We start from the raw sequence: 20085 nt of genomic DNA on the forward strand, positions 1-20085 counted from the left end.
GGCTAGGTCCCTTGTCCCCTCTGGGCCTTAGCTATTTCATCTCCTTAGTGGGAAGGACCAGACGCAACTCACAGGTTCTGAGGTTAGGGAAGACGGCTGTGAAGTGACTTTGGAAGCCCCGGGGTGGGGGCAGAGCAGGGGCAAACCTAGGTTCTAGTCTCAGTCTATCCCCACTCATTTGCCCAAAAACTCTTCTTCAGAGTTGAAGTGTGGGAGTCTGTAAGTTGGGGGAAATAATGCCTTTCTCACAGGAGTGATGCGAAGGGCAAATGGGGTGGTGATATCAGCCCTGGCGGTGTGAAGGCCTTTGTGCGTGGCTCAGCTCCACTTCCTGCCACCGGCCCCACCTTCCAGGCCTGGGTCTGCTTGACCTTTGAGATGGAGTTGGGGTTGGCCCTGGTGTTTACCTTGACTCAGCTTCCTAAGATAAGGTGTTTGAGCTGGTGGGGTAGGGCAGGATGAGAGAAGTAGGTTCCCACCCCTCCACCGTTGGCAACTGTGACAACAGCCATCAGAGGCCAGTGAGCAGTGTGGTCTGGACCCCTTGGTTTATCCTAACCTGTGTCTGGAGATGCCCCTCCCACACAGTAGCTGCCCCTGATTACTTAGTCATAAAATGAGGGACTGTAGTCCTGGTGGAGAACCAGATGTTCAGACCTTGGGGCTGCAGAGCAGTTTGCAGCCTGTGGAGAGCTGGTGGTGAGTGCAGCTTCTTACCCAGAGAATCGGGGGGGCCAAGGTGTGGTGGTGAGGGGCTAGGAGGCTGAGGCAGGAAGATCACAAGTTCAAGGTCGACCTGGGCAACTGAGTGAGACCCTGACTCAAAGTGAAAATGGTTGGAGATGTAGCTCAGTGGTAGAGCAGCCTGGGTTAAATCCCTGTACCAAAAAAAGGTCAGAGGGGCTGACTGGGAGGAGGGAGGAGCTTGCCCAGGCAGGACTTCTGCTAAAGAGGAGGAGCGCTGGGCGCCTGCCATCTCTCCTTCTGGCCACCAGTATCCCCACTACCCACTTCTAGGCTTCGTACACCAGGGGGCGCTTCACCTGTGATCACACCCTCATCAGTGCAGTGGAAGGAACTGACAATGCGCCAACTTATCCTTCATTAGAAATTTAGTGCACCTTGTTGTGACACTGGGAGACCCCAAAGTGAAGTCAACATCCCCCAGGGAACAACCAGGCTTGGGGGGGTGTGGTGGGTGCTAGGATGTGGCAGGAACACGCCTGCGGACACTCAGAAGCTCCATTCCATGCCCGGCAGACATACCACCTTCCAGGTGCCCCCTTCTCTCTTGGTGGCAAGATGTGATGAGCATATCACAGCCCCGGTTGGAGGCCTCTGAACTTAGAGCTGAGAATGGACCAGACAGATGGTCACTGCTGTGTGTGGCACAGGAAGAAGAATTAGGTGGACGCTTGGGCACCTGGCCACTCCCTGCAGAGCTAGCATTTGGCTGGGCTTTGAGCAGCAGGAGAAACTAATGGGCCTTCCAAATGGAGAAGAAGGAGGGGAGGGTCCTTGGGAGTCAGAGGTCTGAGTTCAAGTTCCTGCCCCTATGTCTCGTTTGCCTTGTAACTTGGGACAAGAACTCGCTCCTGCAAGGCTCAGATTCTTTTCCAGTAAAAGCAGTGTAGTGCTCACCTCTCAGGGCCACCTGGAAGAGGAAATGTGAGGTATATGAATGAAGGTATCCAGCAAGGTTCATAGTACAATATTGGCGTCTAAGACTTGCTTATTTTATTTATTTCAGGAAGAAAGGAGAATTTGGGTTTTAGCAGTGAGAGTGTGAGAGGGTGCAGGGTGTGTGCTCCCTGGATCTCTTCAGCACCTGGGGACGCCTAGTATCTTCAGGCACATGGGGTTTCTCCCCACCTCCATTCCTGGGAATGGACTGGGCACCCCAGGCCCCCTCCTCTGGCCATCTCCGGAGCTGGACCCCTTTGAAGTGTCTGCATGGCTATTTTGAGAACCGAGTGTCTCCCCCCTCCCCTCCTCTCTTCCTGTTTATGAAACCCTGATCCCTCCGGATCCCTCATGCTCTCCTGGCCGGAGCTTAGGCAGGATGTGACTGTGGACTTTGGGGAGCCTTGGGCAGCCTCAGGTGTTGGGAGTAACTTCCCTTGGACCATCCACAGCAGGCCAGCCCCCCCGCCCAGCACCTGGGGCCCTGCCTGGATTCTGTCCCCTCAGCTTGCCCAGCAGAGATCCTGTGGCAGTCAGACTAACTAAACCAGGGAGAACTTCTGTTTAAAATGTCCCTTTGTCTCCATGGCCTATTTTGCTTCTACAAACAACCTTCTAGAAATAACCTTCTGAGCATGGAATGTGTAATATGAACCTTCATTTTACAGAGGAGGAAACCGAGGTTCCGACAGGGAAAGAAAGATTTGCCCAGGAGCACCCAGCTAGTGAGGAGCCAGTTTTCTCCACCAGGACTGTCTCCCACCCCACACACCCCGCCTTCTGCCTGGCCAACACCTGGTCCTTCTCTGTACCTAACTGGACTGTCCGCCTCTAGAAGACCTACCCGTACCCTCTCTTGGCCATAGTCCCCGCCTCTGGGCATCCACAACACCTTGACTGCTGCTCTGCGGCAGGACAGTTGTGTTGTGTTATCCTCTGTTTCTCTTCAGAGGTGCCAGCGCTCAAGGCCTGGGTCTGCTTTAACACCTGCGCCTCCTAGTGTCTGGTTCCTGCCTGGGCGGAGCAGGGCCAGGAGCTATGGGGACCTCCACAGAGGGGCAGGCCTACTGGCCTGGCAGAGGGCTGTGGTGAAGGGTTGAGAGTGCAGGCTTGGGATGCAATCAGCCTTTGGCTTCACTCTTCCTTCTCCCCCTTGCTAGCCATGTGACCTCGGGCAAGTCACTTTCTCTCCCTTAGTTTTCTCATCTCTCCCTTGGAACTGAGACGTGAGCTCCTTGCTCCAGTGCCAAGCACAGGCCTCGTGGAATCCACATCAGCAAAAGCTGAAAGAAAGAATGGCCAGGGTAGCCGAACGCTCAGCGATAGGAGGTTCAGTGCTCATTATCACTGGCCCCAAGTTGGATCCCTCACCTGCCCAGAGACATGCTGTGAGAGATCTGGAGACATCTGTCCTGCTAGAGAGGGGAGCACCTGGGAGCCCTGCAGATTGTAGCCAGCTGGGGAAGAACTGTTGGTGTCTGTTAGGGTCAGGGATTACCAGGTGGGCTTGGCCGTAGCTTGTCAGGGCGGTCCAGGATGAGGACCCTGTGGACTGGGGATCAGGCTGTGAGTGCTGGGCTTCTCTCCCAGCTGCCCTGTGGGAGGAAGTAAATAAAGAGGAAGTGTGTATGGTGAGGACAAGGCAGAGACCCAGGGATGTGAGCTGGTGGCTGTCACCTCTCCCCGCCACCAGAGGCTCAGGCCCCACACACCCTTCAACAGCGGCAGTTCTGAGACTGTTTCCTTCCTCTTGCCCCTTCTGGCACTCCATAGCCACAGAGGTTCTTTCCCAGCTTCTGAGGGACTAGGGAGTTGGGGGCCATGAATTGGCACTGGCACTGGGCCAGGGGACTTGGGGTTTCCTGCCTGAGGGAGCAAAGTGGCCTCTTTCTAAGGAAGGTCTTTCACAACCCCTGTAGGCCATCACCGCACACTGTTATCAGAGGCCCAGGGCCCTCGGGAGGGGAAGTCCAAGAGTGCGGGGGTGTGTGTTCTGCACAGGGGATGGCTGTGGAAGGGGTTTCCGATCATTGGCCCGAGTGTGTCTGTCGGTTCCTGTGGGTGTACTGGTGTGAGGATGAGGTGAAGTCACGTGGAAAGGGGCTGGGCCTGCTCCACCTCTGCCCTCGGCGGCCCACTCCTCCTTGTAGCCCTCTGTAAGGTTCTGGCTGGAGCCTTCTGCCTTCTTGCCCATCCTGGGACCTGGGACTGGCAGGCTTCTTCAGGGCATGAGCCAGGGCAGGGCCAGGCATGGTGGTCTCTGTTCTGTGGGCTACCGTTCTGGGTGGCCACAGCTGGGGCAAGTGTGCCTTCGCTGTGAGTCGGGCAGCTGGGCTCCAGCCCTGCTGTCTGCTGTTCCACATGCTCCTGGGGTTCTCCAGGTGGACATTTGTGGGTAGTGGGAGCCCACTGTGTGTCCCCACCTCGTTGCCTCGTGACTTTTGCCTGTGACCCTGTCTCCCATCTTTAGGGTGAGAGGAGACAGGGAGGGACATACCCTTGGGCCGTCCCTGGGTTATAGGCTTCGGGTCTGCAGTATCCCCTCAGTAGAGGATCCTGACCCATCTGCTGTCCTTCCTCCTTACCAAGAGGGAAGTGAGAAGGAGGGGGGCCAGCGACCCTGCCTTCTGGGCCAAGAAGACTAAAAAAGCAGAAGTAAGAGGACTAACGGGGCCCTCTGGCCACTGCTTGAGCCCCACCATGCAGACCCCAGCAGATTTCCCCAGGGTTGAGAGGGACTCGGCCTCCTGTCCCAGGAAGGTGAGCAGAGGGTGGCCTTCCTCCAGTAGTATCTGTCACCATGTCTTTTAGCAAGGAATAAGTTTGGGGTGGCTCTGTCCTTGGGGTTTCCGGGTTCTCTGTCCCCAGGGAGTGTTCTCTGTCAGAGATAGGCTGGCAAGGTGGAGGTGCAGATCTCAGGGTGGGTGGGCAGGGATTGCTGTGTGGCCTTGGCCCACCCCAGCCCCTCTCTGAGCTGGGCTTTCCGCCTATCCCATCAAAAGATTATGTTCAGGGGCCTGATTAGTGTGCAGATTCTTTTTTTTTTTTTTTTTTTTTTTCTTTTTGTGGGGGTTGTTACACCAACTGCTTTGTCCATCAGATACAGCTCCCCGAGGATAGGCTTGAGTCTCTGAGGGTCAAGATCTGGAGTGGGGAGTCCCACACTAGCCCTAGGTCTGAAGGTGAGAGTGGGCAGGCTCTGGCTGACTTATCTGCCCACCTGTTCCTGGCACTTGGGGCTGCTGACCCGAGGCCAGGCAGGAGCCAGAGGGGGGACTTTAGTTCATGCTGGCTCTGCCACTGCTTTGCTTTGAGCCTGGGTGTTACTCTCCTCTGGGCCTCAGTTTCCTGTTCCTGAAAAGGGGTATTCGGGATCTTTGGATCCGTCAAAGCGATCAGAGTCCACTCAGGAGATGGCCTTCTCAGCTACCGGCCTTAGTCCTGGGTCCCTCTCAGGTCCTGGGAGGGAGACACACCTTGGGAAATGGAAGACCTCAGAGATGGTCTGAAGCCGGGCTGCTCTGCTGAGTGCTGGGCCCTGCAGGCTGTGTCCCTCCTCCCTCTCCCACCCCCAGGCACACCAGCAGGAACCCACAGCCCTGCCCTTAATCCTTTGGGGGTCCCGCCTCACTGCCTGCTTGCGTTTGCCCTGGGTATCTGTCAGTCTACATGGGCCTCATGAGGATGCTTCTCTGCTGCCCGCCTGTCTGTGGTGTTGAGTTTCTGTCTCTGTCCTCCATGTGATCAGTGCCTCTTCACCAGTTGGGCACATGCCACGTGTTGGATGCCTGTTGGGTTTGTGTTCCCTTCTGTCTGTCTATTGGGTCTCTGTCCCCAACTGCCTCTGCATGTTGTATACAAGTCTCTCCACCTCTGTCGGTTAGATGAGTTCCTCTTGCCTCTGCCTGATAGGTGCATGCCTCCATCCATCTCTGCGTGTTGGGTGTGTGTTCTCTGCTGTCTCTGCCTGTTGGGTGTGTGTCCTCACACATCCCTGCCTGCCAAGCCTGTGTGCCTTCCTGCCCCTGCTTGTTGGATGCCCGTCTTTATCTGTCTCCGCCTGTTGGGTGCCTCTTTATCTGCCTGTACATGTTAGATGTCTGACTGTGGCTGTTGGGTACCTTTTGCTTCAGCAGCTGGGTTGGCATGGGGCTTTCCCTTTGTGGGCTCTCAGGGAATATCGGGGAGGGCCAGAGGGCAGCCCTCAGGCACTGGGGAGAGGGGAAGAGAGGGAACATGGTGAGGGTGGAGGCCCAGGGCTGGGAAACCACAGGCCCTGACTGATTGGCTGCCCTGGACCAGGCCCAGCCCCTGCACCCCCATCCTGCACATCCGCCTTGGGGCCGACCACCTCTGCAGCAGCCCCGGAGGCTGCTTGCCCCTGCCATGGTGCTGTGGCCCTGCTGGGCGGATGGAGCAGGATCCCAAGCCGCCCCGTTTGCGGCTCTGGGCCCTGCTCCCCTGGCTGCCCAGGAAGCAGCGGCCCAGGATCGGCCAGACCACTCTGCCTGCCCATGGCCCTGGCTCTGGCCCCCAGCAGGACTCGGTAAGTGTGTCCGGATATCTAGTCCTGGCCCGGTTGTGGCCCTTGGAACAGGTGCCAGGGCAGCTGGTTTGGCCTAAGTGGGCTTTGGGCTCCTCTGGCCCAGGCCTGTTCCTGCTGGGTGACCAGCCCCTGCCTCAACTTGCTTCCTGGGGGAGTGTTGAGGCATTTCGGAGCTTCCGGGCAAGACCAGCATATAAAACAGCTAGGACCTGATGAGGGGTCCCTAGAGTTTGGGGATGTTTGGGCAAGCAAGGCATGAATTCTCTGACTTTAACTCCCACCTATCCCACACTGGCATCTACTGGGTGGAAGGGAATATCCGGGTGACTCTGGGGTCTCTGTGTGTCTTAGTCCTGTCCATTCAACGAGAGGAATCCCCTCATCTCCAGAACAAAGGCGCAGCTCTGCCTCCCCATTATGAGAACAAACCCCACTTCCTACTGTGGCAAAACCAAAACAGCAGGGGGAGGGGAGCCCCACAGGGCGGACCTGGGGCAGGTCCCTGTGCCTCAGCCAGAGCCAGGGGTTGACTTGGCCTGGCCTGGCCAGCCTGACTGGGGCTAGGCATCTTTTGGGGCCCAACCAGGCCAGAGCTAGCATCCTGGTGGTTTGACCTGCCCAACCTTTGATCCCTGTTTGTATTGATGATCCTGGAGGCTTTCTGACCGGGTGGTCTGTTGGATATGATGAATTCTGGTGGAAATGACTTGACTGGGAATGTACCTGTGCTCCTGCTGGTCTACCCACTCTCTCCTTCCATCAGGATGAGGGCATCCTCAAGGAGATCTCCATCACGCACCATGTTAAGGCAGGCTCCGAGAAGGCCGACCCATCCCATTTTGAGCTCCTGAAGGTTCTGGGCCAGGGATCTTTTGGCAAAGTGAGTCATGAGCTCATGTCTGGGAGGGCAGCTTTGGTCATGTCAGAGGTGGGGGTCAGGGGTCACTTGGGGTCCAGAGGCTCCGAGGGCAAGGGTGAGAAGTCACCTGGGTACCCAGGAAGAACAAAAGGTCAGCTTGGGGCCCAGGGACATTAGAGCTGGTGGCTTCAGCCCCGTGGCAACTTCTCCCTCCTCTGCCTTCTCAGGTCTTCCTAGTGCGCAAGGTCACCCGGCCTGACAGTGGGCACCTGTATGCCATGAAGGTCCTAAAGAAGGCAACATTGAAAGGTGAGCAGGTCTCATGGGCCTGGGTGGGATGAGGGAGGCAGCTCCATCTGCAGGAGCTCCTAGCATGAAGGTGGGGACAGGGTGACTCGCAGCCACCCACCCCCAGACCCTCCTCCCACACCAAGTGAAAGTGGCTGACTATTTGGGTGAGTGCAGGGTGCTTGTGGCAGGATGGGGGACCCTCAAATATCAAGCTGCTCAACCAGAGGTGCTTGGTCAGCAGAGGTGCTTCATGATGCTGGAAGAGTCCAAGGGAGACCTTTGGCTCCCAACTCAGGGTGGAAAAGGACCTGAGAGAAGAGGTGGGGAGCCCAGTGGGGCAGCTGGGCCCGTAAGCCAGGGCAAATCAAGGAAGCTATAAAGGTAGATGGCAGAAAGGTGTGGAAGGGAAAGCCAAAGTCTAGAATTCCGGGATTTTAGAGGGTATGAGGATGGCTGGAAGGTCACGAGGGGAGACGTTGACTGACTTGTGTGGCAGCCAGTGTGGCAACTGCCAGGTGGAATCCAAGCCAAGCCCTGGCTGGGGTGAGGCGGGAGGAGAGGAGTGTCAACTTAAGGATGTTGTTGGCCATGTGACCCAGGAAGGGCTGCCCGTGGGCGATGGCAGCTCTGGTGGAGGCTCCTCACACCTGGCAGTGCGGCACTGTGACCTGTGGGGGGGGGTGGTCCAGGCTGGAGCCTGAAATGGTGGGGCGTGGCCTCAGGGAGAGCAGGCTGAGGGTTGGGGGCACCTAAGGAGTAGCCATGTGAGAAAGGCCTGAGGGGTGATTTAGGAATCTTCCAGACCATGGTAGTAGGATGGGCACTCCGGGAAGGAGGAACCATTTACCTGAGGTGGTTTGGAAGTATGAGGTGTGTTTGTGAAACAATGGCTATAATAGTTCACCTCAGAGGCATGGTCCCTGCTGTGTCAAAGTGAGGGAAGTGCAAGAATTAAAGCAGAATAGAGGCTGGTGCAGTGACTCATGCCTGTAATCCCAGAAGCTTGGGAGGCTGAGGCAGGAGGATCACAAGTTCAAAGTCAGCCTCAGCAACTTAGCAAGGTCCTGTTGCTAAATAAAATATTTTTATAAGGGTTGGGGATATGACTCAGTGTTGGTTCAATCCCTGGTACTGAAAGAAAAGGAAAAAACAAGCTTGTGGCTGGGTATAGTAGCACATGTCTTAATCCCAGCAACTCAGGAGGCTGAGGCTGGAGGATTTCAGGTTCAAGGCCAGCCTCAGCAATTTAGCAATACCCTCAGCAACTTAGGGAGACCCTATCTCAAAATGTAAAAAATAAATCAAAAGAACTGGGGGTGTGACTCAGTGGTAGAACACTCCTGGGCTCAATTCTAGTATCAAAAACAGAAAGAAAAAGAAAAGTACGTGGAGTACGCCTGCTCAAGATCGGAACCAGAACTTTAGATCCAGGAAATCTGCCTCTCTAGCTAGCACCCTGGGTTACCATTCTCAACACCCTGGACTAGGATTTGGAAATTTTTATAGATGAACAGGGGCCTGGTAAAGGTGTGTTGGGGGAGGTACAAAGTCTGGAGACCTCAGAAAATAGAACCCCCAGGAGAACAGTTGTTCAGTGGCCCTCAATGGGGCATGGTGGGAGATAGGCCCAGAGAACTGGTGGTGTGCCAAGGCCTAGCCCTGGGCATTGCCATGAGGAACGTGGGCAGAAAGCCAGCCGAGGAGCCCAGCAGCCTGGGAAGGAAGAAAGAAATCAAGATCGAGTGTCTCCAGAGCCCTCGCTGAGAACTTTGGGAGCTCAGCCCTGGAGGAACAAGTAGAAAACAGCCCTTGGTTGGGACTGAGAGAGTGACTAGGTGTCTAGACTCTCGGTGACTCCTTTCTCCTCTGGCCAGTGCGTGACCGTGTTCGGACCAAGATGGAGAGAGACATCCTGGCTGATGTAAACCACCCATTTGTGGTGAAACTGCACTATGGTGAGACTGCAGACCATACCTGATCTCCCACCCCAGCATTGGCCCTTGCCTGTGGTCTGCTGCATGTCCCACCTCCCACCTGGTAAACCAAGAGAGCCAGGGCCCAAGGGACAGGTCCCAAGGCGCAGCTGATCACCGTGGACTTCCCCCTCTTCCAGCCTTCCAGACCGAGGGCAAGCTCTATCTCATTCTGGACTTCCTGCGTGGTGGGGACCTCTTCACACGACTCTCAAAAGAGGTGAGCTGATGTCCCACTGACAGCCCCAGGATAGGTCCGAGGGCTTGACCAGGCCTCTCACCTCAGGGCCTGTGAGAAACACATCCAACATGGCCCTGGGCCTGGAACTGCATAGGTCTACCCAGCAGCCCCTGACAGGCGATGTCACCCATCCTGGGACAGAGGTTGTACCTGGCAAAGCCACTGAGAGTTTCTCCCAAGATGGGCTGAGGATGAATAGGCCCTGGACCTGATGCCACCCTGTTTTGGGGGAGTAAAGACACCTCTCTAGTTCCATTCTTTCAGGGCCATGCTGGCCAAGGCCACTAGCATGGGAAGCTCAGATCCATCCAGAAGGCTGGAAACTTCAGCATTCTTGTTCCATATGTTATCCAAAGGGATTTGGAACCAATATGAAAGAATCTGAGCCAAATAAAAAAATGGGACCATTAGTATAATGCAGAAAGAGAACCAAATTTTTAATTATTTTATTTTTTAAGTTTCTTTTCTTTTTTTTTTTTGTACTGGGGATTGAACCCAGGGGTGCTTTACCTTTTTGAGATAGGGTCTCTCTAAGTTGCTGAGGCTGGCCTCCAACTTGTGATCCTCCTGCTTTAACCTCCCAAGTGGCTGAGATTACAGGTGTGTGCCACCATGACTAGCGAAACCTTTAATTTTTAAAATATCATTTTAACATTTGAGTAGGTAATACATGATTCAAAAGAAAAATATTCACTGAGAAGTCCTCCTCCTAACCCAGTCCCTTCCACCCTTCCATGGATGAACATTTTTATTGGTTTCTTGTTTAACCTTCCCATGTTCCTTTTACAAACAAACCAGGTACACATTCTGAACCCTTTCCTCCTACCTTCTTACATACAAAGCACCATTCTGTGTACACTGTTCTGTACCTCTCCTTTTTGAAGGCAGTCTACTTGGCAGTTATTCCCTATCTGGTCATGGAGAAACCCCTGCTCTGGGTGTTGGCTGCACAAGCTTCATTATGCAGGGGACAGGCAATTTATTCCAGTCTCCTGGACCCAGGGGCTATTTCCAACCTTTTGCTGATTCCAAACAATGCCACCATGAGTGACTTGTATATTAGTCATTTCATACTTCGAACCCCTTTAGAGAGAGAAAGTTTTGTGGCACTGGGGTATATCCCCAGGGTGGACCCTTGGGACCAGGAAGCTGCTGACCACTCAGCGTTCCAGCTCCTGAGGAAGAGGCGGTCCCAGCTGCAGCCCCTGCCTCCCTGTTGCAGGTTATGTTCACAGAGGAGGACGTGAAGTTTTACCTGGCCGAGCTGGCTCTGGGCCTGGACCACCTGCACAGCCTGGGCATCATTTACAGAGACCTGAAGCCTGAGAAGTGAGTGACGTTCCCCACCCTTCCTGACCTCCCTAGGGATTGCAGAAAAGTCCCTGGGCCTCCTCTAGAACAGGGCCACGCTGACGGGGGTGGGTACAGTTCTCCCCAGGAACTTCCCCCTCTCTGGGACTCTCGAAGAGTGGGTTGGGGACAGCAGCAGGCTCACTTTAGGGGGCTGCCTAATCACCAGTGCTGCTGTGACCAAGGACCAGCACCTCCAGGCAGGTGCACCCCTCCAACCCCCCACTCTTTCATTAATCCAGTATAATCTGAGCTGCCACCATTAAAGAACATTCCTTATTTTGGCCATTTCTAGAATTTTCCTTGATACCTAAATACAGTACCTTCCAACAATAGCTTGGGATCCAGGGACAAGTGATGAGGTAGAATGGGATCTGGCATTAGTGTTAGGCACACCTCAGCTGGGCATGGTGGCACACAACTATAGTCCCACCCACTCAAGCAGCAGGATGGTCACTGGAGCCCAGGAGTTTGAGGCCAGCCTGGGTAACAGTGCGTCCATCTCAAAAAGAGTTAGGCTCACCTAAATTCAAATCCTGTTGCCATCCCCTGCCAGCTCTGTGACCATGGGGAGTCACTTAACTTTCCTGAGTCTTAGTTTCTCCATTAAAATGGGACCCTATAGAACCTGCCACACACAGTGTTTGCAGAGATTGACAGAAGACGCCAGCAGCACACCTGCCTGGCACTGCCACAGCCCTGATCCAACACCCATTCATCAGATAGATCTGGGCGAGGCACCTCCTCTGGGCAAAGACCCACACAGTGCTAGCCTCTGGTAGACCCTGGCTCCCTCGTCTGTTTCAGCATTCTTCTGGACGAGGAGGGCCACATCAAACTCACTGGTGAGTGGCGGCACTTGCCCTCTCAGGCCTTTGGAGGTGGGTAGAAAGAATTCCTGATAGGTCCCAGCTGAGGACTAGCTGCTCGTTCTTCCTGAGCGGGGGATGGAAGGGGCCGAACCCCAGGACCCAAACTTGGAGCCCCTCAAGATGAAATCCTGGCTCCTCACTGGGATTAGAGAGGCCCCCTAAGCTCCCGGGCCTCAGCTTCCTCCTGAGTGTCGCAGGCGATGCCCTAGTGCTTCTGGCAGGGGAGTGAGTGTGCAGCGTGGCAGGAGGAAGGCAGAGGTCCTAAAGATGTGTCCACGCCCTCCTTGCTGCAGACTTCGGCTTGAGCAAGGAGGCCATCGACCACGAGAAGAAGGCCTACTCCTTCTGCGGGACAGTGGAGTATATGGCCCCTGAGGTCGTCAACCGCCAGGGCCACACCCACAGTGCAGATTGGTGGTCTTACGGAGTGCTGATGGTGAGTGCCTGGGCAGGCGTGGAAGCTCCAGCCCAGGTGGGTTGTTTCGCTGCCTGTGCAGCGAGGGGGTGGTCCCCTCCAAGCTTCTCCCCGTGTCCTCTCACAGCCAAGCTGGCCTCGTCTTACATGCTTCCTTTCTTGGATGGAGGCCAGGCTGGACCCCACGTGAGGCACCCCTCACCTGGCTGTGGGCCTCTCGGCCTCAAGCCCCTAGCGTTATTCCCGTGGTCTGGGTCGGTGGAGGGTAAGGGAAGAGGCAGTCTTTGCCCCAGCTGGGCTCAGAGGTTGGACCAACCAGCAAGAATCCTGGGACTGAGCCAGGTGTGGTGGCACACACCTGTCATCACAGCTGCTCCTGAGGCTCAGGCAGGACACTTGCAAGTTAAAGGCCAGCTTGAGAAGTTGAGTGAGACCCTGGCTCAAAATTTAAAATAAATAAATAAAAAGAGCTGGAGATGTAGCTCGGTGGTAGAGTGCTCGTCTAGCGTGTGCGAAGCCCTGGGTTTGGTCCCCAGCGCAGCAAAAAGAGCATCTTGGGCCTGGAGTAGGATGGCCTGGGTAGGAGACAGGGATGGAGCCTGAATGGACCCTTGTCCTCTGCAGTTCGAGATGCTGACGGGCTCCCTGCCCTTCCAGGGAAAGGACCGGAAGGAAACCATGACCCTGATTTTGAAGTAAGCATCAGCCCTGTCCTGGTCCTGCAAGGGCTCCCCAAGCTCCACTCCATTTGGGGGGCCAGAGGACTACCTTGCCCCTGCTTCTGATGTCCTCGTTAAGGGGACACTCCTCTGGGTGAAACGTTGCGCTTTCCACAGCCCCCTTTTCATGCACCAGGGCCTGTGGGAGGGATCCTTGAAGTCTTTGGAAGGTGAGTTAGTGGCTGGCTTGTCTAGACGAAGCTGGGTATGAGGCCTGGACAGAGACGGGGAGGGGACTGGGGCTTCTGGGGCGAGGCTGAGCCCTGATGAGACCTGGGGCTGTTTCAGGGCGAAGCTGGGCATGCCCCAGTTTCTGAGTGCAGAAGCCCAGAGCCTCCTGCGGGCCCTTTTCAAGCGGAATCCTGCCAACCGGCTCGGTAAGCAACCCCAGCTCATGGGAGGGGACGTGGTGGTGGGGAGCAGGGTACAGCTGCAGCCTAGGCCACAGGGACACATCTGGGGCTGAAAGGGGCCGTTGTCCTTTGTGTGGGCAGACAATGTCCCTGGCCACCCTGCCTTCTGGCTCCATGTGTGGTGGTGGGGGGCGGTGACCTGTGTGCAGGGAGAGGCAGGAACTGAGTCATCCCCACTCCCTCTGAGGATAAGGACAGAGGCCCCCATACAGATTCTGTGCCAGTGCTGCTGGCCCAAGAAAAGGCACGTGAGTTCAGGAGTGAGACGCTCGGTCCCAGTCCCAGCTGTGTCAGCCCCCACTGCTGGCACCCAGCGGCACCTCCATAAATATTTGTTGAGTGAATGAGTGCCATTTATGAGTTACGTGACCTGGACAGGTGACTTCACCTCTCTGAACCCCTGATCCCTTGTCTCAGTGGAGATGGTGATCCAAGGCCAGCTTGCAAGGGCCCTATGTACGAAACGAGGCTCCGGAAATGTGGCTGCTGTGTAGTGAGCGTTTCGTGTGTGTAGCTTTCCTCGTTCCTGGGATCACCTGGACCATGACCAGCTTTGTGAGGTCCAGTCCAGGTCCCTGGGGCTGAATGAAATGATAGCCTGTCTCATGGTTGAAAATGACAAGAGGTTAAGGAGAGCAGAGAGAAGCCTGCATCAGGAGGGGTCGGGGCCCTCAGCAGGTCTCAGCGTCAGTCCAGCTCTGTCCTGACTGTGGTCTTGGAAAAGTTGCCTGATCTCTCTGGACCTTCCTCATCAGCGTGTACCCTGGAGATTGATCATCGGAGGCTCCAGAGAGTGGGAGAGGCCGAATGGGCCACAGGCCTTAGGGTGGTGGCTGGGTGGCTCTGGCAGGAACTCCCCCTCTCCTGCAGCAGCTGGTCCCAGAGCACTGTGCAGCTACTTGGCAGGCAGCGGGTGTCTGGGGACTGCACCATCCAGGGGCCAACCTTCGCGTGGGCTTTTTCAGGCTCCGGCCCGGACGGGGCAGAGGAAATCAAGCGACATGTCTTCTACTCTACCATCGACTGGAATGTGAGTGTGTCCGTCCGGGCCAGGGCTCCACTGTGCTGGCCACAGGAAGTGGGGTGGTGGGCTCTGTGAATGATGCCCAGGGCCTCGGGTAAGGAGGAAAGGGCAAAGGTGTGCCCTGGGGCGAGGGCTGGCCTCCAAGGGCAAGCAGTTATGCCGCTGTCTGCCGGGCCGTGTGGGGCACCGTGGTGACCAGAGCCCCCACCCACCTTGCAGAAGCTATACCGTCGGGAGATCAAGCCACCCTTCAAGCCAGCCGTGGCTCAACCTGACGACACCTTCTACTTTGACACTGAGTTCACATCCCGCACACCCAAAGGTGCGTCCCTTGTCTGGTTTGTCTGCCAGGGGCAGGTGTAGGAGGGAAGCAGGGGATGGGGGCCCCCCAGGGCACAGGATGGTCACGGACTCTGGGAGGCCTGTATGTGGGGGCAGACTGGCAATGAGTGGCTGCCTCTGTGGGACTCTGACTCTGTCCCTGTCTCACGCTGCCTGTCCCTCCCACTCTGGGGCTCTGTGGGCCTCTTTGTGTTTGGGTGAGAGAGTGAGGTATGTGGGTGGCTCAGGTCACAACAGAAAAGGCAGGACCCCTGCCCCAGGCACCTCCAGCCCACTGGAGGGGATGAGGAATCTGACCCAGCCAAACCGTGGTGGAGACAGTATGGCAGAGCAGAGGTGACGGCGCCCACAGGCCAGGGGCAAGCCTGGGAACCAGCTGCGGCTGTTCTGACTGCCGGGCCTACTCAATCCCAAGAGTTGCTGCAAGAAGCCAGGGAGAAGACTTTGGGAGGGAGCTTGGTGAATTCTTGGCCAGATGTCAGCACTGGCAGAGGGGAGGATGTGAGTTCCAAGATGCCTCCTGGAGGGGCACGTTCTAGCAGGGGGGTGCTTTCCTGCTGTAGCTTGCACACTGCTGGTAACAGGGAGCTCAGCACTTCTCTGGGTAATCTACCTCCTCTTTATTCACTTACCTGATAAATCATACCAGGTCCCTATTTGTGCCAGCCATGGGGGAATGACAGCGAATGAGACTAACCCAGCCCTGCCTTCATGGAGCTCAGGCCATTTTTAGAAGAGAGGTTCACAGGGCAAGGGGCGGCAGGAGCAGCATCAGCCGGGCTTCTTAGAGGGAGCTGAGCCTCGGAGGATGGACCAGGAGTAGTCTCTGGTCAGAGGGACTAGCATGTGCAGTGGCCCGAGACCCTTTTGGGGATCCGGGAAAGCCAGCATGACAGTGCTGTGGAGTGGAGAGAGAGGAGGCGAAGACCGCACCAAGGAGTTGGGGGCCACAGGGACAGGTGAAGGGTGCAGGCAGGCTTGTGTTTGGAGCCCTCCAGAAGATGGACCTGAAGCGGAGACAGGAGGCGGGGCGGCCGGGGAGGGGCACTCAGGATCCTTGGCCTGGGCTTGGCGTGGGCTGAGGCTGGATCATGGAGTCTTCCGTTCCACATGCTGCAGGACTGGCCGCTCTAAGCACGTGTGAACAGATGGGCCCTGTGCAGCTCCCACCATGGCCAGCCATGAGATGGGCCAGGAACTCCATGGTCCCCCTTTGCTGGGCTGCCTTGGGGTCAGGGGTACCCCCTTAGGCTCGTTTCCTCCTTCCACCCCTATATGCGGTGCTGAGGATCAAACCCAGGGCCTCACACATGCCAGGCAAGCATTCTACCACTGAGCCACAGCCCAGTCCCCTTCCACCCCTACAGATTCCCCAGGCGTCCCCCCAAGTGCCGGTGCCCATCAGCTGTTCCGTGGCTTCAGCTTTGTGGCCACTGGCCTCATGGAGGACGACAGCAAACCTCGGGCCACACAGGCCCCCCTGCACTCAGTGGTACAGGTGAGGAAGGCTGGGGACTGCTGCTCGGTTGTCCTTTTCCACCCAGAACACACAGGGCAGAACGGCAGAACCAGGGTCTCGTCAGATGCCAAGGGATGCCCAGGGCGGAGTGGGGGAGTGGTTGTTGAGGCCTTAATAGACTGGGTGGCAGGGGACTTGCATGTCCTCACACTTATCCCTTATTTGTACACTATGCTGCTTCATGGGCAGTTTAGAGTTGAGAGGCAAGCATGTAGACTCTGGGTCGGGTGCAGTGGCACACACCTGTAATCCCAGCTACTGGGGAGGCAGAGGCAGGAGGATCACAAGTGTGAGGTCAACATGGACAATTTAGCAAGACCCTCTCAAAATGGAAAGGGCAGGGGACGTAGCTCAGTAGTAGAGTGCCCAGTCCAGTCCCCAGTACTGAAAAAAGGAAATGTCAACTCCAGAGCTCATTGCCTGAGTTCAGAGTTACAAGGTAAAGGGACTTTGGATGAGACATTTGTCTTCCCAGTACTTCAGTTTCCTCATCTGTGAATGGAGGTGATGATAGACTCATGTGAGGATTACCTGAGCTACGTGTAAAGTCAAGGTGATTGTAATTTATTATCCAAATTGGGACATCATTGTCCAACACAAATGTTAAACCTGACTGGTCATGAGAGCCACAGGTGACACATGGCCACCTGATGATAGCGCTTGGAATAGTGCCTGGCACACAGCACACGCCAAATGCTGTGCAAGCGTTTGCTGTTGTTAATGTCTCAGAACCTGAGAGACGCCATGCTGTGAGCCCTGACACCAGAAACAGGAGGCTACTCACCCAAAACCGTAGAAAGTGGCAGAGCCGGAGCCCAGCCCAGGTCTTCTGCGTCCCTTTGGGCTTTCCCAGGCTTCTCAGAACTGCATACGTCTCAGTGTGTGTTCTGACTCTCTTGCCCACCCCTTCCATCACACTCTGTAGACTGCACCACAGGCCAGCAAGGAGCCAGTGAGTGTGCCCATTGTACAGAGTAGGAAACTGAGGCCGGGGGAGCAGGTCCTTCTGAGGTCACACAGCCAGCACCATCCCAGGCCTCTGGCTCTTCCCCTGTACCATCCCCCCTGAGCGAAGGCCCTGGTGCTGGGGTGACCCTGGCACTCTGGAACCAGGGTTTAGCCCCATCTTTTGGTCTTTTGCAGCAACTCCATGGGAAGAACCTGGTTTTTAGCGATGGCTACGTGGTGAAGGAGACGATTGGTGTGGGCTCCTACTCTGTGTGTAAGCGCTGTGTCCACAAGGCCACCAACATGGAGTACGCTGTCAAGGTGGGCCTCCTGACCACATCCTGGCCGAGGCTGCTGGGCTGGGGGTGAGGCCAATGTGGGTACTTCAGTGGGGAAGGTTGGTGTCTGGAGCTCCGGCAGGGAGATGCCCTGGAGTCTGTCCCCCTGATGATGCCATTTGCTCCCACTTTCTTCAGGTCATTGACAAGAGCAAGCGGGACCCCTCAGAAGAGATTGAGATTCTTCTGCGGTATGGGCAGCACCCCAACATCATCACCCTGAAAGATGTGAGTAGGATCCGTGACGGGTGGCGCTGGCGTGCTCGAGGCTGGGGTTTGTCTTGGGGAGGTCACGCCTTGGTTTTGACCCTCCTCCCAGGGCACATGGAGGGGCAGAGGCACCCTGAGTCCCTCTGGTCTAGCCACACCCCAAGGGTCTGCTGCTTCAGACTCGGGCATTCTCTCGAGAGCGTCCCTGCTCATCAGGGACAAGTGCCAGCACCACCTTGACCAGGAGGACATGAGTCCAGATGGGTGGGGGTCCAGCCAGGGCAGAACACATGCCTGGGGCTTGTCATGCTTCCTGCTGGGAGCTGGTGACTGAGCGCCCAGGCCTGGTGGCACGGTCTTCGGCAGGTATACGATGATGGCAAGCATGTGTACCTGGTGACGGAACTGATGCGGGGTGGGGAGCTGCTGGACAAGATCCTGAGGCAGAAGTTCTTCTCCGAGCGGGAGGCCAGCTTCGTCCTGCACACCATCAGCAAGACTGTGGAGTATCTGCACTCGCAGGGGGTGAGTCTGGATGGGGGCGGGGCGGGGAGTGCCAAAGTCATGCCATCAGCAGAGTGGAAGAGCCATGGTCTGGCCCAGGAGTGGCAGTCTCCACCCAGCCAGAGGGAGGTGACGCTCGGGACAGGTGTGGAGGCGAGGGGATGAATGTTAAGAAGGGAGAGAGAAAGAAGCCAACCTGTGGAAAGGAACAGTTTGCTTGGTACCTATTTTGTGCCAGGTGCCATGCTAAGGTTTGTATTATCTCAATTCACAACCCTGAGTTAGGTGCAGTTGTTGGCCCGACTTTCCAGTCAGGAAGGGAGCTGTCATTTGCCCAAGACCCCACAGCCAGGGAAGAATGGAGCCGGATTGTCAGACTGAGAAATTGGAAGAGTTGGTTTGAGTTGGGAGGCTGTGCAGTCCCTGTAGCTGCAAGCCTTCCGAGGGGTGAATTTGGCTATGGACCAGTTGTTAAGCCAGAGGAAATGGATGCAGGAGGAAATGCTGCTGGAAACAGCAGGCGCTGCGGAAGGGGTGTAGGGCCACAGAGCAGAATGTGGCCTTTATTGCTGCACAAAACAAATAAACACTAGACGTCTCCAGACCAAGGTACAGAGCAGAAGGTAGAGAAGTTCCGTATGACTGTGAGTTAACCCAGTTACTCTTTGGATAAGGTGATGTTTGGGGGTGCTTCTAATCAGTCTATGGGGATTAGGAATGTAGGCTCTGAGTGGGGGAGGTGTTGCACACCTGGAATCCAAGTGACTCGGGAGGCTGAGACAGGAGGATTGCAAGTTAGAGGCCAGCCTCAGCAACTTAGTGAGACCCTGTCTCAAAATAAAAAATATAAAGTGCTAGGGATGTAGCCCAGAGGTAAAGTGCCCCTGGGTTCAATCCCCATCACCAAGGGGGAAATAAAAAGAATGTAGCCTCTTATCCAATTGACTGTCGGGGTCATGGCTTCTCATCTTACCTGTGCATATAGCTGGGAAAGCCATCTGGCCTCTCTAAACCTTCCATCTTCTACAGACTTGTGGTAGCTGCCTCATCGTGGGGTGGTTGTGGGATGAAGCAAAGTAGTCTTCAAGTCAGGCTGGTGGTAAACACAGCGTATAAGCAGGGAGGCAGGACCCCAACATGCAGGCGGAACTGTGAAGAATAATGTAGCCGCCCCAAAGGCTCAACTCCCAAACCCAGGAACTGTCAAAACCAGCACAGGAGGTTCAAGGCCTGCTGGGTCCACATAGCAAGACCCCATCTCAAAAAAAAAAAAAAAAGAAAAGAAAAGAAAAAATGGTCAAGATATGTACATTTTCTGCTCCCTCCTTTACATTTCCTCTCTCCCTGCCGCCCTTTCTCTTTTCAGTGCAGGGCCTTGTACATTCTAGGCAAATTTCTACCACTGAGCCACATCCCCAGCCCAGCCCTCCTTCATTTCTTTTTTCTACTGAAATATTTTTCTCAACTTTTTATAAGGAGAAAGATCAAAATGTATAGAAAAGTTAAAAGAACGATACAGTGAAATTCATTTTCCTCTAATTCAGTATATCCTAACAGTAACAGTCTGTTGCATTTGTTTCCTCTTTTTCTGCCTGTCTCTTTCGGATATAAATGTGTATTTCTTTTTTGTTGTTTTTTTCTGGTAACCGGGGATTGAACCCAGCGGTGCTTAACCACTGAACCACATCCCCAGCCCCTTTTATATTTTATTTAGAGGCAGGGTCTCACTGAGTTGCTTAGGGCCTCACCAAATTGCTGAGGCTAGCATTGAACCAGCAATCCCCCTGCCTCAGCCTTCCTAAATAAATGTATTTCTGAGAAGGCATTTGAAAGGAGGT

The 20085-nt window shown here is 55.4% G+C and overlaps 1 protein-coding gene across 3 annotated transcripts in view; it reads left to right on the forward strand.

The window, feature by feature from the left end:
- The window catches only part of RPS6KA1 (ribosomal protein S6 kinase A1), a 38835-nt gene that overhangs the window by 8845 nt on the left and 9905 nt on the right, over positions 1 to 20085 (forward strand). The window contains exons 1-16 of one of the 3 annotated variants that reach the window (XM_079114516.1): positions 4183 to 4443; positions 6993 to 7109; positions 7316 to 7397; positions 9254 to 9334; positions 9493 to 9572; positions 10816 to 10922; positions 11751 to 11788; positions 12109 to 12251; positions 12855 to 12925; positions 13238 to 13326; positions 14328 to 14392; positions 14606 to 14708; positions 16096 to 16226; positions 17391 to 17516; positions 17672 to 17761; positions 18110 to 18268. In XM_079114516.1, the coding sequence (XP_078970642.1) occupies positions 4384 to 4443; positions 6993 to 7109; positions 7316 to 7397; positions 9254 to 9334; positions 9493 to 9572; positions 10816 to 10922; positions 11751 to 11788; positions 12109 to 12251; positions 12855 to 12925; positions 13238 to 13326; positions 14328 to 14392; positions 14606 to 14708; positions 16096 to 16226; positions 17391 to 17516; positions 17672 to 17761; positions 18110 to 18268 (1542 nt within the window). In that variant the 5' untranslated portion in view covers positions 4183 to 4383. Of the gene's footprint in view, positions 1 to 4182; positions 4444 to 4803; positions 6230 to 6992; positions 7110 to 7315; positions 7398 to 9253; positions 9335 to 9492; positions 9573 to 10815; positions 10923 to 11750; positions 11789 to 12108; positions 12252 to 12854; positions 12926 to 13237; positions 13327 to 14327; positions 14393 to 14605; positions 14709 to 16095; positions 16227 to 17390; positions 17517 to 17671; positions 17762 to 18109; positions 18269 to 20085 lie in introns of those variants that run through there. The other 2 variants (XM_079114514.1, XM_079114515.1) reach the window with 2 other exon arrangements.

The sequence above is a fragment of the Sciurus vulgaris genome (genome assembly GCF_902686455.1).
Source record: "Sciurus vulgaris genome assembly, chromosome: 1".
NCBI classification, from domain to species: Eukaryota; Metazoa; Chordata; class Mammalia; order Rodentia; family Sciuridae; genus Sciurus; species Sciurus vulgaris.